The sequence below is a fragment of the Propithecus coquereli genome, unplaced genomic scaffold (genome assembly GCF_000956105.1).
Source record: "Propithecus coquereli isolate 6110/MARCELLA unplaced genomic scaffold, Pcoq_1.0 Scaffold309, whole genome shotgun sequence".
In the NCBI taxonomy this organism is placed as follows: domain Eukaryota; kingdom Metazoa; phylum Chordata; class Mammalia; order Primates; family Indriidae; genus Propithecus; species Propithecus coquereli.
In genome coordinates this window covers 551,991-574,944 of record NW_012148719.1, presented here as the reverse complement: position 1 = coordinate 574,944, position 22,954 = coordinate 551,991, and the positions used below count along the sequence as shown (strand labels likewise).

The 22,954-nt window shown below is 51.0% G+C and overlaps 1 protein-coding gene across 1 annotated transcript in view; it reads right to left on the bottom strand.

Annotated features, from left to right (window-relative positions):
* Nucleotides 1-22,954, bottom strand: part of ANKRD33B (ankyrin repeat domain 33B) — a 91,618-nt gene that overhangs the window by 6,253 nt on the left and 62,411 nt on the right. The window contains exons 2-3 of the mRNA XM_012650008.1: nt 19,015-19,144; nt 3,118-3,258 (exon numbers count right to left, since the gene is read on the bottom strand). Coding sequence (XP_012505462.1) covers nt 3,118-3,258; nt 19,015-19,144 — 271 coding nt within the window. The remainder of the gene's footprint in view (nt 1-3,117; nt 3,259-19,014; nt 19,145-22,954) is intronic.

Below are 22,954 nucleotides of genomic sequence, written 5' to 3'. Positions count from 1 at the left end.
TAAGCTAACTTAGTAGTGATAGCAGAAAGTAAAAGTATTCTATTAATAGAAGTTAAACACTACACCCAAAGCCTAAGAGGGCAGCTCAAAATCTCCCTGAAAAGGGTGTCATGCTTCGACTGTAGGCAGGAATACAGAACGAGCGAAAAAGGGAGAAAACAGGCAAGAGGAGAAAGATTCTCTTCTCACTTTGTCCATCTTTTCCTATTTAAATTATTTACATCAGTGGTTCTCTACGGAAAGCAATTTTCCCTTTCAGGGATGTTTGGCAATGTCCAGAGGCACTTTTGGTTGTCACAGCTGGGGAGGTGCTACAGTCAGCTAGGGGTGGAGGCCAGGGATGCTGCTCAAGTCGCGCAATTTGAAGGACAGCCCCCCCACCCCACAACAAAGAATTCTCTGGCCCCTGATGTCAACAGTGCCGAGAACAAGAAACTTCTGAGTTACTGCTGACTACTCTCAATAAGAAAGTTTAAATATCTCATCACAATGATGTTTTTCAAAGGAAAAAAATATACCACATTTTTCATTCATTTCACCAATAACTATTGAGCACATGAACTCACCGACCATGAAAACAATAACAGTAATCATAACCAACATTTACTGCAGGCTTTGTCTGCGCCAGGCACGCGTCTGTGGCTGTCCTTATGTGAACTCTCTCAACCCCGTCACGCCCGCCTGCGGTAGGCGCTATCGTTAGCCTCCATTTACTGGAGAGGAAACTGAGGCCCAGAGAGGTTAGTGACTGGCACAGGTGTAGACACGGTAAGTGGAGGAGCTGGAGGTGAGACCAGGGTCCAGCTGCTCTGGCCTCGGGACTGCTGGTGTTGACTTCTCTGCACCACACCACGTACGGTGCAGGGACGGATACACTAGGGGATACAGCAGACAAGGTCTGCACTCGTGCGGATTATTCTAGACTTGGATGGGGAACAGGGAAGGGAAACGATATAAACGGTAGCATCAAATTTGTATCCAAACAACTGGGGAGGGGGCACAATGAGAACACTGAACCCGCTGCCCTCAAGCAGGCCCACCACTCCGAGTGATGTGGAAGGTGTCGCTAGAGTCCTGCAAATGCCGGGCAACGGTCTGAAACCTCTGAGAGACCCGGGGAAGAAAGCACGACAGCAAAACACAGCCGCGCACATTTCCACAGTGACTAGAAGGCCACTGACCTAAAAAAAAAAAAAAAAAAAAAAAGAAGAGTTTGTAGCTCTAATTTATTGGGAAAAATGCGCTAATGTGACTGACACTGTAACTTTCCGGTGGAAAAGTAAATTACTGAAGATCTACACTCAATTATGACTAGAGCCAGAAGTCGTAAAATCAGATGAAGCTTCTGCCAAACACATAAGCATCACGTAATCATCATTTAATTAGCAGGAACCGTTTCTCATTGATACAGGACAGGCAGGGCCTAACTGTTGAAACTGACCTCTCATTTTAAAAAAAAGAAACTGTCACCGAATCAAAAGCATTCATTTGAATTATGATCTTTTTTTTTTTATTTCCAAGAAGGTTTCCATCTTCGAAGCCTCCATCTTCATTCACTGAATTTATTTTTCTAATAGCATCCCCTAAGACACTCAGGTTAAAGCAGTAGGGGAAAAAAAAAATCCAAGGCCAATTGTGAATCCTACGACCCCAGAGTAACTACAAGAAAAACAACAGACAGGCTCAGGTTGTACACTGGCCAGTCTGACGACTGTCGCAGCAGGGACAGCAGGTTAAGACTGAGACACGTCTCAGACCAGAGGGGACTAGAGACAGGTGACAGCTAAGTGAGGGAGCCTGGCTGCAGTCCTGGAACAGAAAAGGGACACTGATGGAAGAACTGACGCCTGGGAAAGCTGATGCTGTCCTCCGGATAACCAAGACGGGGGGACACTATGTTGGTGTCGCCCCCAAAATTACTACGTTGGAACTTCATGCCCACTCGGATGGTACTGACAGGTGATTAGGGCATGATGGCTCTGTCCTCACGAGTGGGACTGGTGCCCTAAAAAAAGGCTCCTGGGGAGCCTCCTTGCCTGTTCCGCCGTGAGAGGACACGGCAGCAATGAACGAGCCCTCACCAGACATCGAATCTGCCAGCACCTCGAGCTTGGACTTCCCAGCCTCCCCAGCTGTGAGGAACAAATTTCTATAGCTTATAAACTACCCAGTCTTCGGTATTTTGCTATAGCAGCAGGAACAATAAAGACACAGGGGAAATGCCACCTCTTCAGCAACTCACAGCGCCAAGTGGGATTAGCTGAACCAAGAGCCAAGAACAAAAATACAGATAAATTAAAATGACAAAATTAAATAATGACAGCAGCATCAGACTCTGACTGAGAGGTCGGCTGCTCACTGTTTCCAGCACGACATACGCTTGACACAGGCTTCCTCACTCGATTCTCAAAATAACCCCATGAGGTTGGGCGAGAGATGATCGTGGATTCCATTTTAGAGTGAGGAAAAGGATTAGAGAGATTAGTGGTGTGGAATTTAGCTCAGTAGTTCATTAAATTTGTATAGCCCTTGAGAGTTTACAAATTATTATCATATTTTATCCTCGGGGAGGTGGGAGAGAAAGAGGTCATTCCTCCCATCTCACAGATGGGGGGGGAGTGCTTTTCCCAAGAAGTAGAAAAAGGCAAAGGGGTTTGCCCAGTTTATCCAAAGATACGGCCTGAGAACTTTCCAGTCTATGACACACCATGGGAAAAGTAAACTGCCACACACCACGTCACCATGCAAGGCCAACCGCCAGCAAGCAGGGAGTTGGCATGGCCTGTGCTGTCCCTCCTGCGCCCACCTTCAATAGGACAGTCTCGCTGTCCAGAGCCAAGACGGGAACACCCATTTCTGAAGAGGGACAGGCACGGACAGGGCTCTGGAAGCAGGACAGTGGGCAGCAGGAAGCTAAGGAGTGAGGGAAGATCCCACCCCCTCCCCTCGGAGACCCTGAAGGCATTTGCTTTTGGCTTTTTTTTAAAACTGAGATGGCAGCCACACACCTCCACAAAGAAACTATTCCTTGTTGCAGCTACTTGGCTTTGTTTCTACAGGAGTGATTCCTCCCAAAACATATTCTTCAAGGGGCTGCCCAGCACGGGTGGGACCTACCTGCCAGCATCAGGGCTCGGATGCAGTCGGTGCGGCCCTGCATGGCGGCCTTCATCAGAGCTGTGAACCCGAACACGTTCCTCCTTTCAAGGTCAAGACCAGGGAAATAGTTCAACAAGTAGTTGGTGATGGTGGCGTGCCCTGTGGAGAGAATTGCACACGTGTGTGGGTTCGCGCTCCCACAAAAAGTGCTCAGCCCGGCGAGGCCCTCCTGGAGAGAGACGGAATCGCCGAGTCATGCCTGGGCCGGCGTCTGCCGGGTGTGTTTTCCTCCCACCCAGGGACGGAATCTCCCGGAGCCCAGGAAGCGGAGGATGGCGGAGGACACTGCCCCGGCCACTGCGGTGCTGTTTCGGGTCTCTCCTGTCCCCTTGGGCAGGCCCTGGGGGAGGAGCTGTCCCCTCACAGGTGAGGAGGGATGTGGGCCTCACGCAGACGCGGGATGCGCAGCTCCCAGCAGGAGCCGCCAGAGCAAACAGACGGGAAGCTGCAAATGAGCTTCGGAACCATTTCCAAGTGCTCTGAGCTTCGGGGAGGAAAAAGTCATCCTCACAGCAGAGGATCTGCCAATTCACGCTGGCACCCTCTGCCACCACTCGGAAGCGTGAGTCTCTGTCTCTCTCTCTCTCTCTCTCTCTCTCTCTCTCTCTCTCTCTCTCACACACACACACACACACACACACACACACACGCACGCTCCCAGGGAGTGCTGCAGCCAAGACCCCCAGCCATAAACCGAAGCAGGTACGAATATTCACTTGAGAATACGAATTTCTCTCCTTTCTCCCCTGGCATCTCCAGAAAGGATCTGACTTTCTGCTCATTCCCAGAGGGGTTCCCAAAAAGCCCGAGGAGCTCTCAGTTAGAAAAGGAGAACATGGTGTAAAAAGCAGTATTTCCAGGATTCACCCCCAGAAAAACAAAGTGGAGCGGGAGAATCCTCAGATAGAACTACCTCGGCCACAGAAAGCAGCTCTTGGGTCAGTTGTCCGTGCCACCTGAGGCCAGACAGCCCGTCCTACACCCACCCTCCTCCACTTCAGCCCCTGGAGCGGGTCCCACCCTCAGCACTGCTGGCATTTGGGGCCACAGAGCTCTGTCGTGGGGCTGCCTGTGCACTGCGGGATGGTTAGCAGCGTCTCTGGTCCCCACCCACCAGGTGACAGCAGCAAGCACCCCCCACTCCTGCCCGGGTTGTGATAACCAAAAATGTGTGCAGACACTGCCGAATCGCCACCGGGGGTGCAAAATCACCCCAGTTGAAAACCACTGTCCTAGAGGCTCAGACTTCACTCTTTCCTGATCAACCATCCCCATCCCAGGCTCCTGGCCAGGACCCTCCCCCGGCCCCTGCAGCTGATGGCTAAGGCGCCCTCGGGGATGTGAGACATCTGCAGAGGTCCTTCTTCTGACCCCGGTGGAGATGCCAGGTGCCCAGTCCCCATCCTTACATGCTACCCCCCAGCTCCTGGAAACGCCTCATTCATCCCCAGCCCGTGCATGTTCCTTGACCCCCACGTCAGGGCCCTGGACGGTTTCCATGCACTCTCTCTAACTCAGCATCGCCCTCCCCCAGGAGCCTCTGCCCCGTGGAGAAGCCGGGACCTGCGGTGCAGAATGCCCATAGCCAGCTGATTTCGCGGTGGAGATTTCCAACAGGTGGCACCGTGTGAGGTTTGGGACACAGGAGAGGAGGCAAGGCCATAATTCTCTTGAGGCCATCGGGCAGCCATGAGACCTGAGGTGCTTCCCTAGGCTCACCTGCTTTGCCCTCAGACCCTGCAGCAGCCTTGGTGTCGTGCAAACCCAACCTGAAACCCTCCCAATGCATGGAGCGGCTTCTGTCTCCCGCCACACTCGGAGGGACACAGCTGTCCGGGGTGGAACCCGGGGTCCTCTTTTGAGTGACACACGGCCACTCCAGGCTGCTGCCACCAATATTAAACCCTGTGGATTAGCTTTTCACCAACTTCCAGGGCAAGAACAACAAGAAACAGAAATGAGAGCATGACATCTTCTAGGAAGCATGGCTGCGGCTTACCGTGGACCTCAGCCCATCTCCTAGCTCACCACAAATACTAAAAAGTGAGCCACGGATCTTTCTGTGAGAGAAGCCCTGACCAATGCAGTAGTGCTAGGATGGTAACAAGCAGGACGAACAAAGGGGTGCGGCCCCCACATGTGCACGGGCTGCAGCCAGGACCCGATGCTGACTTAACTCACTACACCGCGTTGCCCTCCGCTCGCTGCCATTTACTGGGTGTGGGGAGGGGACAAGGCTACTGTCAGGTACCCAAGGCTGCTGCATGGCTCTCAACTGGCGAGAGAAGGGGGACCCTTTGATCTTAGTTTGGTTTATACTGCAGTTAAACGCTTGGCAGCACCCGTCATTAGATTTAGCCAGAGTCATAGTGAAACGAATTGCGATTTGTTTAGAGCCATTTCTTTAAAACTGTGAAATCGCATGTCCCGGTCACAATCCTCAGCAAGATGTCCCTTGCACTGATACATCCTAAACACTTTAAACAGGTGGGGAGGGGAACTGGAAATCCACAAAGCAAACTGCCCATTATACAGATCTGTTCTGCATATTATGTTGCGTTTATAAAACCAGCACGCAGCCAACTTCGACATCTGCAGAAATCACATCCTGCTTCCCGGTGGTTTTCCAGGATGGCAGAATAATACCTCTGATCATGAAGAGGACCTCATCCGGTGGAAATCAAGGTGGACCCAATACGTCTAAGTATGTATGAATGCTAACCATTCTTCTTAAACACCATGGCAAGTAACCACAGGGAGCTTCCCTTTTCTTTGGCATGTATATATGTGTACATTTTTCTCTATATTATACACACACACACACACACACACACACACACGAGAGACACAAGCCTTTCTCGCACAAGGGAACACAAGCCCACAGCATCCTGAAGCCCAGCTGGAGCCCAGTCCAACTTAGACACACTGTGCAATAGGACCTGGCTCCTGGAGTCCCCAGGGAAGCCCTTTTAGAGGGTGGGCTCACCACAGAGACCCCAAGAACATCCCACCTCCCTAAGAGCAGGGCACTGATGACCCAGGGAGTAAGTGGAATTGGATGAAGTGGCTCCCCTGGGACACAGTGCGGTACTGAAGAGAGCTGGCTCTCAGGACACTCAGGTGCAAGGCCCAGGCCTGCCACTCCAAGCCCGGGTGACCTTGGGAAGGTGAGTCAACGTTTCCACATCTGTAAAGTGGGAGATAATACCAACCTCACAACTGTGAAAATTATAGGAGAGAATGTGTGTAAGAAGTGCCCGGCAGATTAGACAAACCTGGAAGAAAAATTCCAAATAATCTCCGCGACCACTCCGCTCTGGGAGTAGAACATAACTCCCCAGTCCTTAGCCTGCGGCCGTGCATAGTGACTTCCCCGCAAAGAGCCCAGCAGGGAAAGGCAGGGGAAGGAGGGAATTTCTCAGTGGAAACCTGACTAACACAACCTCACCAGGCCACCAAGGCCACCACCAGCAGCGACGAGTCACGTTGGCAGCACAGACCCTTGATGAGGGGTGATGAGAATGGCCCTTTACAGTCCCCTTCCAAAGACCTCCTAATTGCAGTCTGATCGTGGGGAAAGCATCGAGCACGCCCGAATTGAAGGACATGATACAATACACCAAAGCCACCCTCCTCGAAACCGTCAAGGTCGCCAAAAACAAGAAAAGTCTGAGAAACTGTTAAACCAACAGGAGACGAAATAGACACGATGACTAAATGCAATGTGGGATCCTGGGACAGAAAAAGGACATTAGGGAAACTGAGGAAATCTGAATACAGAGTAGACTTTAGTTAATGATAACGCATCAATACACATCCATCGTGTCAAACGCATCACACTAACCTAAGATCTTAACAGGGTGAGAGCTATATGGGAATTCTTTGTATTAATATAAGCTTTGTGGTTTTTCTTTAAGTCTAAACTATTCTAAAATCCAAAGTTTATTTTTAAAAAGAGGGAATCTAGCATAGAGCCATTCAAACAGTGCAAGGCAGGGGTGACGCCTGGCGTGGGTCCTCTGCACACTGTGCCCGAGCCGTGCCTGGCGGTGGCGGGAGCTCACCAGGGGCCGGAGGCAGCCAGTGGACAGAAAGTGGTGCCCCCGAGCCCAGCAGGCGGAGTGGCTGATTGAGAGCGCTCCTGCAGAGGTGAGTGGATGGGCCGGGTGCACAGAAAGAGGAAAGCCCACGCTGACTGCCGGCACCCCCCGCCCCCCGCCCCCAGGCTTCTGTCTCCCCGTGGATGGCCACAGCGGTGTCGTCCCGAGAGCACATGGAGGCAGGAACCTGTGGCCTCCCGGCCTGGCCAGATTCTCAGCCCAGCCCAGCCACGCTTCTGTCTTTCCCGCTTGCCACCCCCCCAAGTCCCATGTGGAAAATTTTTAGCTTTTGACTCGAGATCTCAAGTCACCAACCTCGCAGCAAACCCGTCTCCCAGGAGATGAGTCATCTCCTACTTCACGGAAACCACAGGAAGGGAACCCCCTCTGCCTTCCCCCTCACCCCACACACTTCCCCACACTCACCAGCATCTCCCCTCCCTCTCTCCTGGAGGGAGGGGCCTCCCACTCACAAGCGCCCGTCCCTCCTCCCCAAACCCATGCCTCCTCCCAGTGCCTGTCCCTCCTCCCCGTCCCATCCTTCATTCTAGGGGAACTCTGGCCCAGGGGGTGTGTGCAGGCGTGCTGCAAGCACCTGCCTGAAATGCTCTCACTCAGAGACTCTCACTCCATGTATCTCGGCCATCTCCCCGAGAACACGCCTCGGCCAGCTCGCTGCCCCCAGGAAGAGGACGGGCGCGCTTGGAGCAGAGCTGCCAGCTGCAGGGCCCGGGAGCAGGCCCCCCGCTGACCCACAGACACGAGCACCCGATCACCGGCCCATCCACAGATGCTCACACCTTAGAAAACTATATGACCCATGATAATCCCTGTGGGCCTGTCTTCATATTCCAGCGACCCTCCGGCCATCACAGACTCCTCAGTCTAACTTTTAGAGACATCGACCCTCACTCTTGCCACCGACACTCTGATTCCGCTGAAACCGCCTCCCAACAGCCCCCAGTGCCCTCTTGTAGCAAAATCCAGCAGTTACTTGTCAGCTCTCATCTCATGTGACGTCTCCACAGACGCTCACCTTCCGATTGGGCCCCTTCTCACCTGTCTTCATGGGCGCCTTCTCTCTCCTTCCTGCAATGCCCTGTCCGTCAGACACCTGCCAAGCCCCCTCCTCGTCCCACACTCCCCCTGGAGCCGTCATCAGCTCTAAAACTCCAAATCAATGCTCTCTAGTTCTGTCCCTTTTCTCAAGTTTTTTACCTAAACATTTTATCCGTCTACTGGGTATTTCGCCATGGATGTCCCACAAACTAACCAAACTCAGTTCATCAGACCCAGAACATCTTCCCTCTGAACCTGCTCCTGGCTCCCACGTTCCATGGTGAACACTGCCAGTCACCAGCAGCCCAAGCCAGACAGCTGGGCTTGGTCTCAAACCCTCCACATCCTCCCCACCCAATCTATCCCCGAATCTGCCAACCCCGTCTCTTAAATACCTCCCAAGCCCATCCACGTTTCTCCATCCCTGATCCGGCCATCACATCCCCTGGGCTGCAGCTCTGCTCCCAATTCGCCTCCTTCATCCCACCCCATCCCCATCCATTGCCCGCACCAGCACCAGGATAACGCCAAGGAGGGACTCTGACCATCGCCACCTCCTGCTTAAAACCCTTCCTCGTTTCTGCTCTTCAGACAAAGTCTCGACTGTTTAACAAGCTTTTTACCTCTTCACCCTCAGCTTTCGCCACCAACGCCCCCCTACTCCACCATGTGATCACACTGCTCTCCGTGTAAGTCACCCACGAACCACGATTTCTCTAATCTAGTGGCTCTGCTCATGGACTCCCCCTGCCTGGAATATTCTGCCTCCCCTTCTCACCTGGCCACCTGATGGCCGACCCTTCCGGTGCAAGCTCTTCCGCGGTCCCCCTGACCTGTGGCATCTCCTCGTCCACATTCCCACGTCCACGTGGATTTCCACAGCCGCCACAACCCTCCCTCATTAGCCGCCTCACAAGCCCGAAACTTCTCGTTCGGAGGTTCAGAGGTTTCTTGAGCGCCAATTATGGGCTAAAAATGTTTCTGTCGCTAAAAAACACAGGAACAAGTGAAATGCATATTCCGTTATCCAAGTGAAGGAAACAGGTGATAAATGCAAGCTGCTCTGAAGATGAAATGTCACAGAACTGGGTTGCCTAAAAACAACTGGTTTGACTCAAGGTACTCAGAATGTAGTTTTCCAAGCCAGGCCAGCAGAGGGAGCTGTCGACCTCGGAAATATTAAATATGCCATCACACCGGCCACACAGCAGGGAAGCGCTCCCAGAATTCCTACCCAGAAGAGGGGGAACTGCAGACGGAGCACAGGGTTAGCTGGGGGGAGGGGGGGGCCAGTGTCACATGGTCCTTGCTCTGATGGAGGGCCCAGCCGGGCAAGCCCTTGAGCTGGCCCAAGCACCCTCCTGCCCACTGGGGCCGGTCAGAACAGCTCAGAGCAGCTCAGAACACTGGAGCTCACAGGAAAAGGCAAGGCAGCGCCAGGAAACCGGAGACTCGCCACATTCTAATCTCTTACTGGAAACAGTAGAAGTGGAGAAAAGGAAAGCACTTCAAAGAAGCATAAAAAATCACAATGCAGTCAGATTAACAGCGTGGTTTTGTGTAGTGATAATAAAACAAGATAAATAAAATGAAGAGCCACTTATTTCTGGGTCCTGACCAAGTCTTAAATTCTCCTCTGACCTCGGATCTCCCCAGTCCCAGCTCGGGAGCCAGGCCTCCCCCCCCAGCCTGGGCCCGCGGCCACCCCTCCGAGTCTCACTGCCTCTCTGTCCCTGGGCAGCGTGAATAATGCCAGGCTGGCTCTCAGCACATCTTCTTCAGAATTTTAAAAATCAGTTCAGGGAATAACAAGTTGCAAGGACACATCGAGAGGTTACTTGCACCCAAAACAGCCTCCACTGACTCTAATATTATCACCAGTTCAAAGAGACCCCTGGTACCTTCTCACCATACTCATTATGTTCCGTTAAAAGGGAACAAAGGAACAGAGAAAATAAACCCAAAACTCCATCCATGGAACTTCTTACTCATTTCTTTGGTTATCTTATTTTATTTTTGTTAGGGGAGAGGTGGTGAGGGTTGAAATTACTGGCTAAGTGAGATTTAAGGATTACATGAGGATTTATTTTCATACATTCACTCCATTGTAAAGGCCTAATACATTTGGTTGTATTTTTATTATGCATTAAATATCCAAGGAGATTAGACTCTTTAGAGAATACCCAAAAGGCAGATCAAGGCATTTGCATCCTAATTTATACTCACACATGCCGAGTCCTGGAGAAAGCTAGAACTCCCCGAGCTCAGACGGCCAACCCAGTTGCCACAGCAAATACTATAAACATACGGTTGCTTAAAAATTCTGCTTCACAACACTGATTCCGCTCAGGTGCTTGTTGATTAGACCAAGTTAATTTCGACCACTGTTTTGGTACCGGCTTGAGACACAACCGTGGCTGGTGAGATGTCAACGAAACATGGCTGGAGGCTTTGGGAAATGTTTTCCTGTCTTTTAAGAAAGGACACAGGCCGGGCGTGGTGGATCACGCCTGTAATCCTAGTACTCTGGGAGGCCGAGGCGGGCAGATTGTTTGAGCTCAGGAGTTCGAAACCAGCCTGAGCAAGAGCGAGACCCCGTCTCTACTAAAAATAGAAAGAAATTAATCGGACAACTAAAAATATATAGAAAAAATTAGCCAGGCATGGTGGCGCATGCCTGTAGTCCTAGCTACTAGGGAGGCTGAGGCAGAAGGATCGCTTGAACCCAGGAGTTTGAGGTTGCTGTGAGCTAGGATGACGCCACGGCACTCACTCTAGCCTGGGCAAAAAGAGTGAGACTCTGTCTCAAAAAAAAAAAAAAAAAAAGAAAGGACACAGACAGCGATTTGCTCCTCTTCTCTGAAGCCCCTGAGTGGTATAGCATAAAGGCAGGTGCTTAGAGCTGCTGGGGCCACCTTGGGACCAGGAGGGAAAAGGCAAGAGAATTTCTGAGAAGCGGCCCCAGGTCCTGACGTCACTCAGTGAAGCGACCCTCCAACTGTCGCCTTCAGACGGTGTTGTGCTGCAGAGAAGGCAGCATCCTCATTGCTAAGCCAAATGCATTGTCGCAGGCACTGGGCTCAAATGAGAATTAGGGAAACACAACTGAAAACAAGAAACGTCCATTCTGAGTTGGCAAACACTGAAAGGACTGATCCTAGCCAGAGTTGGCGAGAAGGCTCTTGGACACTTGGCACAGTTCTTTCTAAAGGCCACTTGGCAGCTATGTATTTAAAATGTGCATGCCCTCTGACGAAGCAACTCTGTTCACCGAATCCATCTGCGCATTTCTTCCCTTTCCTTTGCCCTGCTTTTGGCCCCAGAGGCTGAGCTGTGCCAACTGCACCTGCCTGGTTTCCTACCCCTGAAGTTTCTGGTTTGGCTCAGCAGGGGGCCGGGTGGAAGAAGAGGGAAGGAGGATTCAGCCCTGCCTCCCACCCTGCCTCCCACCCGCTCCTCGCTGGGGTTCAGGCCCCTCCCCTTAACTTTTTTCTTTCCTTTTTTTCTTTTTTAAGAGAGACAGGGCCTTGCTCTGTCCCCCAGGCTGGAGTGCAGTGGTGCGATCATAGCTCACTGCAGCCTCGAACTCCTGGGCTCAAGTGATCTTCCTACCTCAGTTTCCCAAGGAGCTGGGGCTACAGGTATGAGCTGCCCTCCCTAGCCCTCCCTTTAACTCTTTAAACGTGGGTTCCCTTAATTCTGCCCCCAACAGCCTTAACTGATGGTGCCTCATCAATTCCTCCCTGTAGCCCTCTGAGCACACCTGCTGCTCAACCTGTTTCCTGCCAGGGCCCACACTGATACTCCCCTCGGAAGTGCGGCCCACACACAGAGGACTTCACCACAGCCTTGTAAGTAACAAGTTAATTAAAAAATCCACCTGTCCAACAACTGGGACAGTTAAGCAAACTATGGTTCATCTATTCTATACAATATCCTCTTTTCAGCCAGGCACGGTGGCTCACGCCTACAATCTCAGCACTTTGGGAGGTCGAGGTAGGAGGATCGCTTGAGGCCAGGAGTTTGAGGCTACAGTGAGCTATGATTGTTCCACTACACTACAGCCTGGGTGGCAGGGGAAGATCCCCATCTCTACAACAAATAGAAAAATTAGCCAGACATAGTGGTGCATGCCTATAGTCCCAGCTACTTGGGAGGCTGAGGTGGGAGGATTGCTTGAGCCCAGGAGTTTAAGGCTACAGTGAGCTATGATTGCGCTACTGCGCTCCAGCCTGGGCAACAGAGGGAGACCCTGTCTCTTTAAAAAAAAAAAAAAAAATCCTCCTTTCAAACAAAGATTAAGCAAGTACTTCATGTCCAAGGGCTGGGCCAAGAGCAGGGTCCACCACAACGTGCAAAGTGCACATGATCCCACCCCCGACTCAGAGTCCAGGCAACAGGCAGGAGCTGCATGTCACACGCAGGACTAGGGGCTGCGAGAACCAAGCAGGGCTCATGGATGTCCACATGGAAAGAGCTCCTGGACATGTTAAATGAAAAAAAATTAAGATTGCAATCTCCACAGAATTCTCCTAGTTGTGTAACTAAAAAGTGCATGTTGGAAAGCGCTGGGTGAGGCCTGGCAGGGCTGTGGTTACCGCTGGGGACCGCGGAGTGTTGCTGTGGGAGTGTTCGCGGTCGTGAGACGGGAGCCCTCTCTCTCTCTCTCTCTCTCTCTCTCTCTCTAATACTTCTGCAGTGGTTTTTCAGTGTGAGCATATAGTACCAGACAACTTTTGGAATTAAAAAAACATCGAATAATAAACTGGTTATGGACTTGGGTTAAAATGGGACATGACTGCTTGAGCCCAGAGAGCCTGCCTTTGGAGAACTAGCACAGGAAAGTCACGGGCAGAGCTCAGTTGCTGTCCCTTATTTTCCCTTTAATTCCACGATGACTTCGTGTCCCTCTGACAACATCTTACTTGGGGTCTGTGCCTCTGCAGATCCTTCATGTCCACTGTGGGGGTCCCCGGCTGTCATCGGGTATGACAGCCCCAAGGGCCTCAGTCTTCCAGACGGGCTTCCCGGACCAGCGGCAGCTGCACCCGGCACCTGTGAGCTGCGCACTGGGGCCCTGCCCCAGGCGTGTTCAAAGAAAAACTCCGGGGACGGTGCCCGGCAGTCTGCGTTTCAGCCAGATCTGTGTTGAAACCCAGGCTAACCAGCAGGTAAGAAGGTGGAGAGCCAGGCTCTAAGGTAACTGAGCCCATGGGGAAAGCGCGGCCCCTGGAGGTTCAGAAACAAATTAAGGGAAAATCTCTTCCTCACATTGAGGCAATTAAGACAAACAAGGAAATGTTTTTGAATCTGTGTTTGTTTTTTTGGTTTTTTTTTTTTTTAGGTAATTTAAAATCCCTCCCCTCCCCCTTCCCTACAGGATTGTCAACAAACCAGTCCCAAAGCCCCTGCAGAGTGAGGTGGCCTAGGGGCCAGGTGGGCAGGGCTGGGGCTGGTGTCCGGGGCTCAGGGCCCAGGCGCAGCCCACAGGGGGCTCGAGGGACAGCTGCACACTGAGCTCGAGCAAATCAGTAACCAGGGGAAGCATAATGGAAGCCAGTGAAAATGAAAAAACTTACCATCAAGAAGAGAAGAAAACATAAATTATGTCTTTTTTAAAAAAAGAAAAAAACCCATGTAGGCCTCACATCGTTAGCAATGGTCACCGCTAGAGAGCAGAACTGGAGAGTGCTGGGACTGAGGGGTAACAGATCTTCACCCTCAACTTTAATTGCTTATTTGGGTGTTTTCCCCCTAAATATTGTGCATTATATTTTAAAATTGGCCTCCAAGAACATCAGCAGGGCCAAAAGCAGGGTCAGGGCAATGGTTCCATCTGAAATAGGTTGTTTTCTCCACTGTGTCCTCACAGGACCGGGGCGGGGGCTCTCTTCTCTTCCTCTTTTTATAAGGACACCAACCCCCTCAAGGATGTGGCGCCTTCAGGACCTCATCTAAACCTAATTAGCTCCCGAAAGCCCCACCTCCTAATGCCACCACCAGGGGGGTTAGGGATCCATAACATCACGTTACGGAAAGGATCGCCTCCAACACTGTATTTTACTGCCTTACAGGATACCGGTTTCGCATCTGTTAGCAAGTTTATTTCGGCATTCGTGATTGCCTCTAAGTGTCTGTTCTTCAAATGTCCTTTGACCTGGACTTAACATCTTGCTGGTCCTTCATTAATCAATGAGTGTTCACTTTATATTTGCATAAGAATCACTTTTTAAGCTTTTGAAAATTATCCATTGGTATCGCTGCTTTGTGCATATTTCTTGTAGGACAGAGAAGAATGAGTATGTTAAGACGATTGGGAACCAGGTTTCCCACGGAGGAAGAATGAGGATAAGCACAGGAAAGGGGGCGGGGCACGGTGCTGCGTCTGAACTGGAGGGACCCTCATTTGGTCAGTGTTTTTTCTAACTCTACTCACTGCAAGGCCCGAAAGCAGTAACATCTAGTACCAGTGAGCACACCCAGAGTCCAGATTTTGGTTTCTAAATACCACTCCCCACTAAGAAGAGCCAGTGTTCCCTGAGGAAATGGCTGGTTGCAGATGTGGTGCCACCAATACCACCACCTGTGCTTCCTGCCAAATGGCTCCTGGCTCTTTTCTGTGCTCGGAACCCTCCTCTGGGTCGCCAGATCCTCTCACCCCTGTCATCACACACGTGGTGTCATGCCTCTGAAATGCATTTCTCTGGGAAAGTCCAGGGAGAGTCTGACTACTTTGCTGTGCCATAAATCAAGAACGTATTCAAACACTGACGGTGATGTGTCGGAAGGACGTTGGGGCCATCTTAGGGGTTTCCCACTGGCCAGGTTCAGGATAAGTTAAGCACTGAAGAATCATGGTGTTATTGAAGTAGAACACACTGAATTTTTTAAAATCAGTAATTAATGATATTCAAAAAAGAGGCAGGGCTAAAGAAAAGCTCTTATTTATAGAAAAATACCAGATAATAAACGTAGAAGAAATAAAGAATTGGAAAAATCACTATTTTGCAACCACTCATACAACAAATGACACGGGCAAGGTTACCAGTGGAAACCATTAGGTAAAAGGGGGTGACGTTGGTGGGGAAGCAGGATATTCACACAGTGTCCAAGCATCGCCTTGCAGATTACTTGTTAACTACAGAAGGGAAATATCTACCTTTAATATGGGGAGATACAATGGATGTCACCGTGACCAATTAATCAAATTTAGCATGGACACTGAGACAGACTGGCGTGTGTGCCCCCGAAGGGAAACACCGTGGACGCATCGTGGCCAAGGCCATATTCTTACCGAAAGTGTGAAACCTGAGTCTAGCTCTGAAGAAACAACCAGACAAGTCCAGATTGTGGGACGTCCTACACAAGAACTTGCCTTGACTCTTCAAAAACGTCCATTTCCTGACGGGAACCCAGGGCGATACAAAAACATGGGGCTCCTTCTTCAGAAATTATTAAGATTTCAAGACAGCGATGCAGGCACCACACCACGCCCAGGGCCACGAAAGCGCAGGGTCTGTGCGTGCACACAGGTCACGGCCCGTGAAACCTGCCCTGTTCAAAAAGGGCAAACAGGGCGTGGCTCCGTTCAGGTCCGAGGATGAAAGGGTCATAACAACGAAATGAAATGCCTGATACTTGACTGTATCCCCGATTTAAGCAACAGCAAACACTATAAAGGATATGGGGGGCAGTAATTGGGGGAAATTTGAATATAGGCTTTAGAGTAAATTTTATTGCAACGGTGTTAAATTTCCTGGGTATGGCAGTGATACTGTGTTGCATAAGAGAATATCCTTGTTTGTAGGAGACACAAGCTGATGTACTTAGGGGTGGCATCTGCAACTTACTTTCAAGTTGGTTAGAAGAGAGCGAGGGAGCAATTGGCAAAACTAACTGCCGTTGAATCTTCTGAAGGGCTCCTTACACTATTCTTTTAACTTTTCTGAATTTCTCAAAATACAGTTTCAGGGGAAAATTCACTTGCCAACTTAGAATCTCTAAGCAAAATTGTGAGCAATGGCATAAAAACAATTAATAAGGTTACACATGAGGGTTTTCCCAGATCTCAGAGCAAAAGGACAGAGAAAAAAAAAAAAAATGACAGGACGAGGTGACCTCATCTGCAGGGAGAACAAATACCAGAAGGAAGAGAGAGCAAGGCAGACGCAGCGCTCAGAGTGATAACAGAAAAATGATGCCTAAGTAAAGATATATACCTAACACAAGTCGGAACAAACACAAACAGAAGGATTGAGATACGTGACAGTGAGGGTTTCTGTTTTCTTCCAGTGTTGGGCAGGGGCGGGAGATAATCACAAGTATCCACAAAGACGCAGAAAAGCAGGCTGGACTCAGACTATTCCAGGAAAGGGAAGGGGAGGGCAAAATGCGGTCCCCAATATCATTATACCCAGACGAGCTGTTATTCATCTGTGAACACAGAATAAAAACACTTTCAAATAGGCAAGAATTCACAAAGTCCATCGTGGGTATTAAACCGCAGCTAATATCCCGGACACTAAAAGAGCTCTCGCAAATCAATAGGAAAAGAAATCTCTTTTAATTGTACATTGTCGTACTGTTCACGATCTAACCCATGTCCTGGCTCTCCCCATCCTACAGCTCCTGTAAACCCCCTCTGTGCTCCCAGCAGGGACCGGGCTTGGGAGTTTCCGTCTTTCCACCTGCCATGGAGACCTCTTTACTGAGATGTCTTGCGGCATTTCAAAGTCATGTCGGCCAAAACCAACCCCACGTTCCTCCAACTCCCGATTGTTTTACTTACATGCCCTTGGAAGTTGGTGTTATTCCCTGTCCTGAAGCCCGAAAGCCACCCCGGACCCCACCTCTCCTCCACGGCCCACGTCACCACCACCACCACCTGTGCTTCCTGCCCAACAGCTGGCTCCTGGCCCTTCTCTGCGCTCTGAACCCTGCTCCCGCCCCTGTCACCACACAGGCAGCTTCGTGCCTCTGACATGGGTTCCCCTGCCCTGTGTCTACACCCCTAATGACCTGGCCCCTGCCCTCCTCTCATTCCTCCAAGATACATGCACCCTACAGCCATGCCGGCCTGTGCCGTCCTTGAGATACACCATTCCTTAGACCTGCCTGTCTCCCTCTTGGCCCCAGGGCCTTGCGATGCATTGGCTAAAATAGCCTGCCTGGGACTTCCCTCTTCTGAGGCCCCCGTCCTGAAGTGCCGGGCTAGGTGAAGTGTTCTCATCCCATGGCACTGGGCACACTCCTGTATCAGAGCAGACAGCGTGGGGCTTCACGTCTATTTCTCTGTCCCAGAAGCTGCAGAATTACTCACGGACAGAACTGCCCTTCACTTCTGCACCCCTGGTCCCTGACGTGGCCCAGGCCCACGGGGGAAACAAAGGACAAGCCCGTGATCACCAAATGCTTCACAACATCCTTTCACCCTCGTGCTGCTCGGGAGGTGTGGCCTGGGCTTTCAACTGCCGAAGCTTCAGGCTCTGAACCCTGATGAGAGGAATGTGTGTTAGCACAGCCCCCGCCCCTTCTAAATTTGGGGGCTCTCTCCTGTGTGAGTCTTGATTGAAAAGCGGGGTGCACACATGACCTCCTGCTATGGGGGTGAAATCGCCAGACACTGGGTTTTCCAGCCTCCCTGCCCCGCCCCATCAGATCCACCCAGGCCGGCTTTGACACGGGAGCTCGTGAAGCACAGAGGCACCCGGAGGCCTCTCTGTGGCAGCAGCAGACGCTTCCCTCCCAGAACCAACACTCGATTCTCGGCAACTCCTGACGGCCTCGGGCCACCTCGCCTTCCTTGACTTCACAAACCTGCCCTTCCTGGCTCAGCTGGAGGCAATTTCCTTGCTTGCAACTGAAACCTGACTGATGAAACAGATATAATCCTTTGAGGCCAAGAATTTTGAAAGGGTCAGTTGTAAACCGGGTCAAAACCACAGTTGCAAATAAAGTGTGATTGCGAAGAGACAAGTGTAGCTTTCACGTTTGTCTCAAGAACTGTCTGATGCAGCCGTGACGGAGGAGCCCCCGTGCCCTTGGCAGTGCTCACACCAGTGCCGGCCCCCCGAGATGACCGTGACGGGCTGAAGGGCACGTGCTTGGACACACAGCTACCAGACACTGTCACTGACTTAGTCTCACCTTATTACATGGACACCCGAACAGCTCTCAGAAAGTAGTTCCTGGCGTTGCTGTACACCTACAGGCACACTATCGCATTGGGGATTAAAATGAAAAGACAAGTCTGCAGGTGAAGTGCAAGGTCACCTTCTAAACGTGTCCACTTTCACAGCTGACTGTCACTAAGCCACTCTCCTGTCTCTGTCACCAGTGGGTCCACCAGCATCCAGCCCCCGCCCCGTCATTGGTGGGGGTGCAGTGCTCCAGGTGCAGCAGTGATGACGGTGGGTTTCTGAAGCAGCTTCATACTCAAGGACTTTGTCCAGTATCAGAGCTCGAGCTGCCGTGCACCGAATTCTGCACGAGTGGGCAGACTCCACCCCGAGTGCACAAGGAGAATGTGCGCTCACACGGATCGGCCCTTCCCTGGCCCCCTCAGGAGCAGGATGTGGTTTCGGGTCATTCCCACCCTTGCGGCATCACACTGTGGGCCGCCTGCAGGTCTGGCCGCGGCTCCGGGAGGGCAGTGGTGCCGTCACAGCGCCGGGAGGTGGGGGAGGCCAGCGCTTACCTGCCTGTGCAGCCGTGATGAGGGCCGTGTTCCCCTCGCTGTCCTGCCAGTTGACGTCAACGTGGGGGCACTCTGCTAAGGCCACTACAGTATCCACAAAGCCATGGTAGCAGGCGACAATGAGGCCAGTCTAGAAACGAAGAGGGGAAGCGGGTCAGAGGGGCAAACCTGGGGCATCACCGGTCAGAGCAGGGAAGCCCAGGGGACACCCACTGCCCCTCAGGCAGCCGGGACGAGCAGCGGTGAGGACCTCGAGTTAGTTCTGGTTCTCACGGCAGTTTAGAGCAAGCCACTTGTGCACTCTCAGATGCCCACTGAGCACCGACTGGGGCCCAAGGCACCGGGAACTGAACGCCGGGGCCCCCGCGGGGCGAGCCTTCCTAAGGGAGGGAAGCATAAACCACGGAGCTCACATATAGAGATTTCCTTTTAGAGACAGGATCTCATTCTGCTGCCCAGGCTAGAGCGCAATGGTGCAATCATAGCACACTGTACCTCGCGCTCCTGGGCTCAAGCGATCCTCCTGCCTCAGCCTCCCGAGTAGCTAGGACCACAGGCACGTGCTACCATGCCCACCCAGCTAATTATTTTTATTTTCATTTTTTGTAGAGATGAAGTCTTGCTGTGTTGTCCAGGATGGTCTCAAACTTCTGGGCTCAAGCGATCCTCCTGCCTCAGCCTCCCGAGTAGCTGGGACCACAGGCACACGCCACCATGCCCACCTAATTATTTTTATTTTCATTTTTTGTAGAGATGAAGTCTTGCTATGTTGCCCACGATGGTCTCGAACTTCTGGGCTCAAGCGATCCTCCCACCTCAGCCTCCCAAAGTGCTGGGATTACAGGTGAGCCACCTCGCCCGGCTGGAGCTCATACATTAAATAAATGTCAGAGTATGTAGACAGCAGAGGGGGCAAGGGAGGCTGTGAGGGTAGAGCAGGACATGGGTGGTCAGGGTGGGCTCAGGAGGTGAGTGGGGGCCCAGGTGTGCAATAGGTAAGGCAATAGCGCGGGGCCGTGGAGAGGGGAAAATGTCCCCAGCAGAGCAAACAGCTCGAGCAAAGGCCCCAAGTCATGACGGGTCCTGGACCATCCAAGGAGCAGCTGGTACCAGCAGGCTCAGAGCAGAGTGGGCAGGGGTGGGGAGAACCCAAAGTCCAAGAGGCCACAGAGAGCTGGGAGGCCATGGCCAGGACCCCAGGGTTCACCTGAGTGTGGGGAGCGTCCTGAGCAGTTGCTGTCAATCACTTGCAGCCACTCTGGCTGCTAGGTGGAAAACAGGCTCCAGGAGACCAGGGTAGGAGCAGGGCCACCTGTCAGGAGGCCGCTGCAGAGCCAGGCAGGCAAGGACATCAGGGTAGGGGCAGTGGGTGCGAGACGAGTTTGGATTCTGGAATCTTGGGAAGGTAGATTTGCTGTGGGAATGGAGGTGAGTGTTGAGAGAAAGAGAAGGGTCCAGGGAGCCTCCAGAGTTTCAGCTGCAGCAACAGTGCGAATGCAGTTGCCCTCAAATGAGATGCAGAAGACACAGGCAGAGCAGGTGCGGGAAAGATGGCACGGGGACTTCAGCGCTGCATCCGAGACTGTTGTTGGACAGCCAGGGCGAGACGTTGGGTAGACAGGTGGACAGCAGCATGGAGTCGCAAAGAGTGAAGTCCAAGCTGAACAGATAAACAAGTTGATCATGATTTTGAAGATCTATTAATTAAATATTTACCAACCATTGAAATCCTAACCCCCAAGGTGATGGTACTAGGAGGTGGGGCCTTTGTGGGGTGATGAGGTCAAGAGGGTGGAGCCCTCATGTACTCTGATGAAAGGGACCTCAGAGAGCGCTCTTACCCCCCTGTGCACCATGTGACAACACAACAAGTTGACAGTCTGCAATCCGGAAGAGGGCCCAGCTGGACCCGACCATGCAGGCACCCTGGCTGTCCAGCCTCCAGAAGTGTGAGAAATAGACTTCCATTGTTTATAAGCCACCAGTCTGTGGCGTTTTGTCATAGCAGCCCAAGCTGACTAAGATACCGTGTAACAAAGGAAACAGCCTGGGGCACATTGCGATGTTAAAATTCAAGCCAGTTAGCCGGGCGCAGGGGCACCCGCCTGTAGTCCCAGCTACTCAGGAGGCTGAGGTAGGAGGATTGCTTGAGCCCAGCAGTTTCAGGCTGCCGTGAGCTAGGATGACTCCACTGCACTCCGGCCTGGGCGACACAGCAAGACCCTGTCTCAAAAAAAAAAAAAAAAATTCAAGCTACCATTAGAGTTTGAATTAGAGCTACCAATGAAGGGACTCTATGTGCTGCCAGCCCCACTACATGGGGTCACAGACTGTAGGTTTAGAGCAACCCCACACTGGTCAAGCCCTATTTTTATGAGATTTTTGATAAGAATGTAATTTTTCATGGAACAAGGAGAAGGCAGGAGCAGCTGCCTGCTTATTCCAATATGGGTCCTAGCTGCCCTTCCAGAAGAATATTCACTCACAAATATTAACGTTTTTAAAGTTCCAGAGAATACCATTGATTTTTTTTAACCCTGACATCCATACCACAGCATAGTCAAGTAAAGGCTATTTGATATACTCGAGCTAGCTCAAGCATTCTTTGAAATAGTCATTCCATCTGGAGAGTGAAATGTTTCACAATAATTTAATTTTAAAGAGAAAAGAGCATGGAGTGAGCTGCAAACAGACTCCACTTAGAAGCTGCTGAGGTTTTCAGTTTCTCTGACAACTCAAGAGTTCACTGACACCAACGCCTTCATTCTCCCACCAAACTTGCCAGCGCGCCGTCGCGGAAAACTTGCAATTCCACCCGGCGAGGACCCAAAACTCACGCCAAAATTCTTTGGATTAAAGTAGTTCTCCAGTACTCTACACTTCCTTGAGTTATAAATGAGGCATAAGGAGCACAATGCAACCTCTTTATTTTTACATAATTATACAAGTAGCTCATATTTATTATAGAAAAAAATCCAAAAATCATAAAGAAAAAAATTATAGACTAGACACACATACACACTTTTTCCTTAAACTAAAATCGTATTATTTTAGTTTCAGTCAGGAGCATATCAGCAACATCTTTTCACATCAACAAAAATACCTGTGTCAAAATTTCTAATAGATATAAAGAACTATATTCTACGTGTGGTAGAATCATACTTATTTAACAAATGCCTACTTTTGGACACTTAGATTATCTGTTTCTCATTTTTCTCTAAGTAAACCCTGCAATAAAAATCGCTAGAGCTGAGGCTTTGTGCATATCATTCCTTATTTTCTCGGGAGACATTCTCAGCAGTATTTCTGGACTAAAGGAAATAGATATTTTGATCCCTTTTAAGGTATATTGCAAACCTGTCCTTTAGAGAGGTCTGGAATGGCTTCTGCCATTGCCAACCTCAACATCCAACCTGTACTTGAGGACTCGGGGTGAGAAGGAAGACTCCTGGTCGGTGGGAAGAGAGGGATGCTCTCAGGGGCTCCGGAAGTACCTGGTTCTTAAATTAGGTCTTTCAGGACCAACCTCACCCCCATGTCCTCTTCCCCCAACGGGTGAGGGCGTCTGTTCTAGAAACACAGCCCTGTCCTCTTCTCTCTCCTGCTCCTCCAGCCCCCTAAGGTAGGCTTCCCAAAATGCGCAGCAGCCTCTGCTGGGAGTAGCCTCGGACGTTTTTCGCATATTCTTTGGTCAGAAATGACGATTACCAAGAAAAAGAAACAGACAACTTATCTCAAGGGTTGAGGATAAAATGGCACCAGACACACGAGCCGTGACTCTAGTCCCCACACAGACTCACGTTACTATTGAAAATCTTCGCCTTTGTCGCCTGCCTGCTGGGGTCTGTTCCAAAAGACTGACATTTCCAGGTTTAAAATTGGTATTTAACAGTAGTTTACATTGTCTTTTTGGCCGAAGACTCTTTGGTGTCCCCAAAGG